Below are 10,465 nucleotides of genomic sequence, written 5' to 3' on the forward strand. Positions count from 1 at the left end.
GATAATAAACGTCTGAAACCGTAGAGACTAGCTAGGGTCAATAATATGTTTACCTGTCAACAAGCTCTGTCCCTGCACAAGTCACGGCTCGAGCGAACAGAATACCCGCTTGTTTTTCTTATGCTCTTTCCATTAATTGTAGATCTCACGTCCACTCGTGCTCCTTATCAATATTTAAAAAGAGGTCGGACACACAGTATTGATGAAGAGGATGAGGATCTTGAATTGACTTGATATGATGTAGGGCCTGCCTACTTTTCTTTGATAAGTATACGCAGTGATTGGACAAAAGAAATAACTTCGCAAAATATTAGCAGATGCATAACATAAGACATATCAGAATTAGTTCTTCTTGAACTGGCAAAAATAATTCAATGAATTATTATTGAGGGAAGCCGAAAAAAGGTAAGTACATTCTGCAGGACTTGAGTTTGCAGGGTTTGAGTTGGCACGTCCGTTGACTAGAGGGCTGGAATCATATTTTTTTTTTACCCGAAGAAACCCGGATGCCATATAGAGGGCGCGATTTCCATTGGAGAGGTCATGCTGCCTGTTTACGACGGTCAATCAGATTGCGCTAATTGCTCGTGAATTAATTGGTGGCGTATCCTGGCCTTGTAATACTCGCGTGTCGCATGCCCTTTACTCGTCGTGTCAGTTAATTCCCCATGTGTGCATCTAACCGGTGAAGTATGATGCACGTACATGCACTTCCAAGAAGTAAGGCCAATTCAACTAGGTTAAGGAGCAGAGAAGACGCTGATGCTATAAAGGAAGACGAGGAAGGGAGGTTTGCGGTAACAACATTGAATAAAGGACAGGAAAGGAAAATAAGCTGTTTATACGTCATTTGTGGGATAACATTCTGTCTAGGGCAATCCTCAGGCAAACAACTTGAATACATTCGATTACACCATTGTTTCTCGTTGATAAAATCTGACATGCATTAAACATACATTCCAGTTCTGTCAGTAAATGATCAGAGACTCCAACCCAAAGCACCTTCTGATCTGGAGATTCTCCCGCCTGAAACCCCTAGCAAACGGGAGACTCCAAGTTGATGTGTGCGAAGCGCGAAGTTCCTAGGGTTCTAGATGTTCTCTTGTGCTATCTAAGGCTTATTTTTTTCAACATACAATAGCAATAAGTAAGAAATCCTTTCCAACGGGAGACACAGAGCCAGGGCGGGAGAAATTAAATCTCAAGCGGGAGAACGGGAGATTTTGCAAAAATGGGTTTTCGGCGGGAGATCTCCCGTCGAAAACTGGAGAGTTGGAGTCTCTGAATGATTACAAATTGTTTTAACTGAGCCGTGATAATGTTGAACAGTGCCTGCTTATAATCAACATATAATATACACTGTCAGATACAACCTGTGACGTCAGAGGGAGAAAGCCTTAACCATGACCAATGCTGGCCTAGCCTTGTAGTTACGGTCGGCAAAACAAATTTCCTGAATACTTTGCTTTGTGTTCATAGAGATAATTGCCCGTAGGACTTTCGCTCAATGACATTTTCTTGTTCATGTTGATTGAACAACGCAAGAGGTGATTACAATGTACCTTGACCAAGCCGTGATTATAGTTTAATAGCTTTCCAACTCGCAACAATTTGATTTTCCCTCGTGGAGACGATATGAGCTCCCTCGTGGAGACTTGGTACATACATATATATTTGATAATCTTGTTTATATTTTTCTAAGATTTATAATGTCTGTTTTATGCTGTCTGGGGCAAATTATTTGTATAGGGCCCCATTTTTCTCTCTCTTCTTTCTTTCTATAAAACAACAATAACAACAATTTGATTTTTCTCTTTGTCAGTTTATTTGATCTTTTACATGTCTTTTTTTTTTTACATTAGTCCCGAAAAGTGTGTCCATGCGTTATCTATCTGTGGGGTAACATGTGGTACTTATTTTGATGTTGATGATTTTCCCCTTTTTGACATCTGGAAATTGAAGTCAATGCAATTGATAATCATTAACATATTAATACCCAAGAATACTCTGATGTTTATGCGGGAAGGAGGAGTCTTTCCACGTTACCGTGATTCTCACTCACAAATGGCTGAGATATCCAAAAACAAAGTAAAACAAAGCGGTCCTAATAAAAGGTGGATCCCACAATTTATAAGGACCTCTTTATCTTTGGATATCTCAGCCTTTTCAAAACCAATTTTCATCAAATAAATTTTGAGTTCCTCTAAGAATGCTCTCTAATATTTCATAAGTGATTTCTAATATATCGCAGAAAGGTGAAAATCTGAATCCCTTATCTCAACCAAAACTATACCATCCCTTTAAGATGTCTCCTTGAACCCTTTAAGCTATGTCATATTGACTGCTCGATCAAATTAGATAGGTATTAGAGAAAATGCTGTCGATGATGAATTGATAACTTCAAATTGACCGTGGAATTCTCCCATTATATCTTCTCTCTGCTTTGCAGCATGGATCGGAGCGGTCTGCGCGGGTCTCACTTTCTTCATGTCACCGTTCGCCAGCGTCATCACCGACAAGCTAGGCTGCCGCCCCGCCGGCGTCATCGGCGGCGCCTTGGCCCTGGCCGGCGTCCTCGCCAGCTCGTTCGCTACGCGCATCGAACACATGTACGTCACGTACGGTTTCGCCATGGGTCTGGGTTTCGCCATCGCCTACCAGCCGTCCCTCTACATTCTCGGTATCTACTTCCAGAAGAGGCTGGGCATAGCCAACGGCCTTGTCACCTTCGGTAGTGCCATCTTCACCATCGTCCTTCCCATCGCCATGCGTGAAGTACTGGACCGCTACGGGCTGGGACCCTGCCTCTGGCTCCAGAGCTCCATCATCTTTGTCATGCTGCTCGGCGGTCTGACCTACCGGCCTCGCCCCGAGGCCGTGCAGCGGCTGGACCTGAAGGAGGACTACACGCCGGTTGCCAGGGGCGAGGACGGCGCCGAGACCGACCTACGTGACGGCAGCGGCGGCTGCTGCGGGAAGCTAAGGAGGAGAAGGAGCTCGACGACGAAGAAGTGTTCCAACCCGTGTTCGGGCGTGATTGACACCAGCATCTGGAAAGAACGGAATTACAGAATATGGGCCATTGGAGTGCCACTCGGGATGTTCGGATACTTTGTGCCATTTTTCCATCTGGTGAGAAACAGGACGCGTTGCATGTGTATGATGTACCAAACCTAAAATGATACAGACATAAAAACCCCTCAAATCACTCTAATTAAAACATCTTTATATTTTGCAGGATATTGAATAGGAATGTGAATTCAGGAAAAGCGTAGACTAATGATGGTTAAACAATCACTTACAACTGATATGACATTAATTTTATATAATGATTGAATGCTACTCAAGCTACAAAGCTTGTGATAATGGTAATGTTAATGTTTGTAAATAATAACAATGATAGTGATGATTATGATATGAAAATGGTAAAAATTGCAATGGCCAATTTGATCTATCAGAATTATCGCAATGTTGCCTTGTTGCTATAAGTATCATTGTTATCCACTCGTGTTAAGTGGGACATGTGGTGTGTGTTAGAATATCCTGTCCAGGGATTGAAGTACGATCTCGAATCAAGAATCTTGATTTTAAGAATCCAAAGCGATGCAACCGCAATGCCACAGTGATTCCAGAGCGACAATATTCAAATTGTATACTTGCTCCCGCCATCTGCAGGTGAAACACGTCAACGACACACTGCCCAACGCTCGAGCGGAAGTCCTCATCATGTGTCTAGGGGCGACGTCGGGCTTGGGAAGACTGGTGTCTGGTGTCCTCAGCGACCACCCGAAGATCAACCCCATCTACATCCAGCAGGTAGGTCTGCGGTGAGAGGAGGATCATGAAAAAAAAAACAGACAGAGAGACAGATATACAGACAGATCGACAGTCAGACATATATTTTACAGATAGGGAGGTAGATAGGTAGAAGATCAACCCTATCTACATCCAGCAGGTAGGTTTGTGATGAGGGAATGACCATCAAAGACAGATAGACAGACAGACAGACAGGTGAGCAGACAGGCAGATCGACAGTCAGACAAATTTTACAGATAGATAGATAGATAGATAGATGGATGGATGGATAGATAGATAGAGATAGATAGATAAATAGATAGACAGATAGATAGATAGATAGATAGAAGGATAGATGGACAGATAGATGGATAGAAGATCAGCCCTTATCTACATCAAGCAGGTCAGTCTGGGTGAGAGGCGGATCATGAATGACAGACAGACAGACAGACGGATCGACAGACAGACAGGTAGACAGGCAGGCAGAGAGACAGATCGACAGCCAGACAAGTATACATAGGTAGATATATAGATAGGATAGATAGATAGATAGATAGATAGATAGATAGATAGATAGGTAGAGAGATAGATAGATCGGTAGGTAGTAGATAGATTGATCGATGGATAAATGAAGAGACATATGGATACATAGAGAGATTTTTAAGAGAGCGCAAGTTAGCTCCGAAGTTAAAGAAAGATAATACAGGAAGACAGAAAAATTGAAAGAAACAAAATATGAAATCAAAGTCAGAGAGAGACAGAAAGATTGATAGAGAGAGGGAGAGGGGCGAGAGACCAATAGAGCAAGCTTGAATGAGTCATAAATTGATGGATATTGAATGTGGATTGATGGATATCACGTCATGAGTGTCGACAGATTCAGAGGGACAAGGAGAGAGAAATTATTTTTGAGATGACAGCAAGACTTCTGGTAGACTTTCACCACCTGTTAACCCCATGACTGCAAAATGCGATGATTTTACAATCTACTGAATGTATGCCATATTCGGCTCCTGTACTCAAAGGGGTAATATAAACGAGAAATTTAAAGACCCGAGGATACCATGGAGTGAGAAGACTGGCCCGGCTCTGATATTATAATCGAGAATCCACGTAACAAATTGTGTACAGCTTTATCACTGATCTCTATGTAAGTACACACACAGCCGAAAAATCTCGACTGGAGTCGAGAGTCACCGATGAGCGTACTCATCGATATACATCTTCGCTGACACCTGACTGACGGGCGCTATTCGTGGTTTTCGAATGTACCCCCGGTGAGCAGTGAATAAAGAACGATTCAATCGGAACACCCATGAATCCCCCACGCCACCGGGTCTTTGATAAATCTTGCCTGATTAAAGAAAACAAAATGTTAATGCCAACAAAGTAACATTCATTTTTGTTGTAATGGACTATTTTGCCTTTCCCTCATTGAATCTTTCCAGGTCGCCTTCCTCATCATCGGCGTGTCCACGACCCTGATGCCCGTGGTGCGCAACTTCATCGCCCTGTGCGCACTCGTGCTCGTCATGGGCATCTTTGACGGTGCCTTCGTGTCCATGATGGGCCCCATTGCCTTCAACCTGGTCGGGCCGGCGAGGGCGTCCCAGGCCATCGGCTGCATTCTCGGCCTCATGTCCATGCCCATGATGATCGGGCCTCCCATAGCAGGTGAGCGCCCCCTATCGCCTAGCGCATATTCCATCCCACCCTATCAGTTTTGTTTTTATAGTACCCATCAATGAAGATATGATATCAGACTTTTTCACCAATTCATTTCCATAAATTGCAACATAGTAAATCTCGTTTCCCCCTTCCGCTTTTTAGTGTTGACTTTTGTTTTCATGCTTTCGTCTTTTTCTCTTGTATGACATATTAAAGTGGTGTGATATTGGTTTTTTTTCTCCTTTCTCTAGCTCCATTTCTTCTTCTTTGTGTGTAGAAACCATAAAAGTAAAGGTCAGTTGTAAATCTAAAAATAAACGTCGGCGATCGAAATTAACCCTGTTCTTCTTTTCTTGGTTTGTATCTTTAAGGTATCATTTATGATGTGATGAACTCCTATGACATCGCCTTCATCTGTTCCGGTGTTCCTCCGATCGTGGCGGCCTGCATCCTCTTTCTCATCCGGCCCAACCAGAGAGAGAACGTGAACCAGGACGAGAATGACTGCGAGAAGGAGGATACGAGAGACGATGCTGAGATGCATGCCCTCATGGTTCCCCGCGAAATAACCCCAGCCATGGCTGCGAAGGAGGCGCAGACGAACGGAAGCGCGTCTTACGAGAAGGGCAGCGACAGCAATGGGATGGAGAAAGGCGGGCTGAGAGGTGGGCGGGTGGAAGACAGGGGGAGGGATTTGCGCGGGGACGAAGTCTCCGCCCTCCAAGATGGGCATGGAAGGAGGCGGAGCTACAGACGCGATCGAATGGGGTCTGAGATCGACGCGCGTATCATCATGCAGACGGATTTACCACATGACATCAGCATCAAACCCCACCATCGTCGCTCCAACGGAGTGCATCCAGCAGAAAACAACAACATCACCAACGGGGAAATCGGTGGAAAGGGCGCGTACGGGCACGAGGGTAGCGCATCTCCGTACGCCCAGCGCAATCGTAATCACAGCAACCATTTGAATGGTCACGGCAGCCAGACGGGCAAGACGCAAGTGTATGAGATGAACGGTTTCATTCACAGTTCGGACGCGCGCCCTGACGAGGGTTTGACGGCGCTACACATACGGTATAGTCAAGAAACGACCGTGTAGATGAACACTCCCAGCTATTACTGGTGACTATCCCCTGGATGCATGTAACCACAAATTGTCTGACTTTAAGTCCTCTAGGAGGAAATGCATTGACACATGTATGCAATGTTTATGTGTGTGGACGCCTTTCATGACAAAGTGCCTTTTACCATTCCTTTTAACGACAAGGTGCGTACAATAGAGAGAATGTAAATTATACAAAAATTAATGTTTACCAAGATTATTATTCTTTTTACGTTGGGAATCTGTATTCCCGTTTATCTTAGCGTACTTGAAAAGTCACAATGAATTATGCGAAATACCACTTATTATGCATTTCATGAGAAATTTATATGCAAACTACAATAAGACCATTTCGTAATTAACTCATATGTACATTTTGGAGAATAACCTCTCTTTTTTTCTCAGTAGGTTAGGCACTTCACTCATTTTCAAAGCGTCAATGTATAGGCTTGCCCGATGTAGCAATGTATGGAATTCATGTTCAAACAAAGAATGAACTTGCGTAAATCAGCAGATGACCAGTGGGAAGCATCCATCTATATACTGTTTTGCAATGGATGCATGAACACAGAGTCCTTTTATCTTTATTGCCAAATGCTGGGCTTTAATAAGCACTTTGTTGCTGCAGGTGGATGTGTTGGCAAGCGCTATTTGTAATGATTACATGAAAACCGTTACATCCCAAATATTTATCTCAATTCATCACATTTATTTATCTCTGATTTCGAGAACCTGCATGTGACCCCTTTTCTGCTCATGCGCAAAAGCGGAACTACGAAGTGGCTTATTTTTGATATTGCAGCATGTGCCTTTAATAGGCGGTGTATTAGCCTGAGTCAAAATAAATGTCGAAACAACTCGTAATTTCTTTTTCTTTCTCCTTGGTGGTATGGCCTATTCATTGAAGAATGGTGTCTAAGTAGTCCTGGCGATTCTTTTTTTACGTTATGTTCACACTATGAATAGAATTATGCGGTACATTGTATGTCCGTATGCATTCCGTGCATTATAGGAGTAGACAAGGTCCGGAAGAGATTATGTGAATTTGAACGAAATTCCCTCCATTTAAATACACACACCACGCCCTTCACACCGTTGAGGTCACACTTGTCTCTATAACTTCAACCTGCAAGTCCTGAAGGGAAATTTGTTGCAGATATTATCATTTTGCCATCTTCAAAATGGCAACACCGAATTTCACCCCATATCTTAAGCCTACTTGAGAAAGATTAGATAGAGCTTATTCAATTCATTGAATATGTCTAGAATTAGAATGAAATATGCAAAGCCTTGCAAATTTAACACAGAAACAGAGACTTTATCTACCTTATTCAATAATAACACGAAAAGTCAAAGTTGTAATGAAAAGATGCATCACGAAAACACAGAAGTGGTATGTATGGGACTGACTTTTCCCGTTTTCATTATATACTGTGTGGAAATCAGTGTGCAGATTACGTCTGGTCAGTAGCCAATATTCTCTCAAAGTGAGTAAGAAAATATCCTCTTTCCTTTTTAGCTTTCTCCACAACGTTGAGATAGTGCTTCGACAGTGGTAAATGCGTCCCTGAAGTAAGCATTTTCTATCCTTTTCATTGGATTCTAAAAGTTGCCTCCCGATCCCAGGAAAAAAAAATAGTTCAGCATATTATGTTAATAATCTCTGGCCGTGACACACTTACTTCTTGTCGAGACTTTACATATAATGTGTTTGTGAGTGTGTTGTTTTGCTTTTTACTTTGTTGTGGTTGTTTTTTTTTTAATGATGGAAAACCGTTACCATATGATTAATTTATTGAAACAATGCAAGGTATGGTTGACATACAATTATATCTAGGAGAACCTTTTCCAGAGAGAGAGTGAGGCATGTTCAGCGGTGTTTTCGCAAAATCATGGGACTGTTGTCAAGCATAATCATTTAAATAAGCACTGACTTGGTGTCCGTGTCCGAGACTGAAATGTCCAAAGGCACACGAAATTTACGTAGGTCCCTGTCGTGTGAATTTTTCGTAACACATCACTTTCAGGACGTCGGTGTATACCATGCATTAAAAACCAAGAGTTCAGGTAACGGTGGTAAAAAAGGGGTCAAGAAAATTTACTTCGTTGAGTTCAATGACACAGTGGACAGGGCTCCGCTCTGAATGTGTGAACTGAAGGCTTGGGATTCGAATCCTGCCTAGTGCGTTCATTCTTGAACGAGATGCTTTCCCGATAGTGTCCCTCTTTACATATACCTACAGAGGAATCTCGTTGTAACGATCAGGACCTAAAAGACCATGAATATTACCTTCTTGTACCAGGTTTTTTTGAATATCAGGGTATAAAAACAAATAGTCATCAAGAGCCAGGACTTCATGCAAAATTGCCTTGTTATAAGACGGTATTGTCATGTCCGACATCTTTATAACGAGGTTCCACTGCGAATGTCAACAGGGCCTACGGTGGATTTGCAGGGTATGCTGTTATGACATTAAACTCAAAAGAGGAGTGTTAATACTGAAGATACTGCCTGGAATTGACAACACCATCAGCCTAAGTTACATTGTAAATAACTGCTCACTTGGAAAAGCTAACACAATACGACGACAGCAAATAACACCAGCAACATTATTTCATAACAGTGTAATGAGATTTACAAGCTCTTGATAGACAACTCTCTCATTTTGAATTATGTTCTCTTTTGTCGCACTGTGCCTTGAATAGCAGCGAGAAATTTGTGAAGAAGAGGGAAGATGTACCTTTGTTGGGATTGATTTGATTAGATAACGATTATATGGGGTATTTTTTTTTTATTAAAAGGTGTTACCGTTTTGGTGACATGTCTGTATTGGGAGCACGGTGTGTCGCTCAGGCTGCACGACTGGTATCAGGATTGAATGACTTAAAATGCTGCAGCAGTTACGCAACTCAAGGAATGTGTGTGGTCATATTCTGTATAATTAAAAACATCCGATTGCCTACTCTTCCGTAATCCTCAGTACTTCACTATAATACTACATGTATAACGTAATGTATAGCGGCCTGGCCGTCAACCAATGTTATACAAATAACACCTTAACTTAAAGATTGTGCTCTCTTTCTTAAAATAGATAATCAGTCTTCCAGATGAGCAACATCGCTTATTGCCTTCCTGAAAAGATGAAAACTATAATCATTTAGCTTGTATGTGTGATCGCAAAGTGGAGGGCACTTAGTTGATTATATTGTATGATATGCGTACAAGAAGCAATGTTACTGTCAAGAAATATGTTGAATGAAAGATATATTTGTATCATTACTTTCCCTCCTCCGACTCACACACACGTGGCTTGTTTCATACTGTATCGATTCAGTTGTTTACAAATAATGGTTTTCTCATATTCTAATGGTAGTAATGATGCTACATTACGATGTGCAATAAAGATTCAGTCGAGAAAGCATTCAGTTAGTTTTCCTGTTTGATTTTTGTGTGGAACGTACTGTATTTTTCGATCTGATTGACTGTTCCTCCCCTCTTCAGAATGTACCTAACGATACAGGTTGCAGCTCGGATTGTGCATAAATATCCGTAATCTATGCAGAGAGAATGGCGAGTTGACAATTGCCCTGTTTTATAATACAGTATAGACAACACATTTAAAGGGACACCAGTAGACGTCGCTGTAATGCATACATATTATTCATACACATAATTATACATATGAAGAGTTTGATAGCAAAACCAGTTAACTCCATTCTTGTCATTTCGACATAACTACATTTATTCGCGATTAAAGCTGATAAAAACACATAAATTAATAGAAATTATGGTATATCTTCAATTATAGATTTTAGAATATTACCTATTTGATGTATATATATATATATACACACATACGGCATCTGTAGATCCAACAAGAAGGTTTTTATTCA

At 41.7% G+C, this 10,465-nt stretch overlaps 1 protein-coding gene across 1 annotated transcript; it reads left to right on the forward strand.

Moving 5' to 3' along the window:
- Positions 1-2,457: 2,457 nt before the first annotated feature.
- Positions 2,458-9,985, forward strand: LOC139713632 (monocarboxylate transporter 10-like). Its single transcript, XM_071625340.1, has 4 exons — positions 2,458-3,132; positions 3,676-3,816; positions 5,244-5,469; positions 5,835-9,985. The coding sequence occupies exons 1-4, from the start codon at positions 2,488-2,490 to the stop codon at positions 6,566-6,568; spliced, it is 1,746 nt and encodes a 581-aa protein (XP_071481441.1). The 5' UTR covers positions 2,458-2,487; the 3' UTR covers positions 6,569-9,985.
- Positions 9,986-10,465: the final 480 nt, after the last annotated feature.

This window comes from Diadema antillarum, unplaced genomic scaffold, assembly GCF_040938485.1.
Source record: "Diadema antillarum isolate AM-2024a unplaced genomic scaffold, OU_Dant_1.0 seq00002018_RagTag, whole genome shotgun sequence".
NCBI lineage: Eukaryota > Metazoa > Echinodermata > Echinoidea > Diadematoida > Diadematidae > Diadema > Diadema antillarum.

What these genes read in the sequence shown, in the direction of transcription:
- LOC139713632 (XM_071625340.1), top strand. Translation starts at nt 2,488, where the DNA reads ATGTCACCGTTCGCCAGCGTCATCACCGACAAGCTAGGCTGCCGCCCC. An exon ending in ACCCCATCTACATCCAGCAG is followed by an intron (nt 3,817 to 5,243) that starts GTAGGTCTGCGG and finishes GAATCTTTCCAG; the next exon opens with GTCGCCTTCCTCATCATCGG. An exon ending in GATCGGGCCTCCCATAGCAG is followed by an intron (nt 5,470 to 5,834) that starts GTGAGCGCCCCC and finishes TGTATCTTTAAG; the next exon opens with GTATCATTTATGATGTGATG.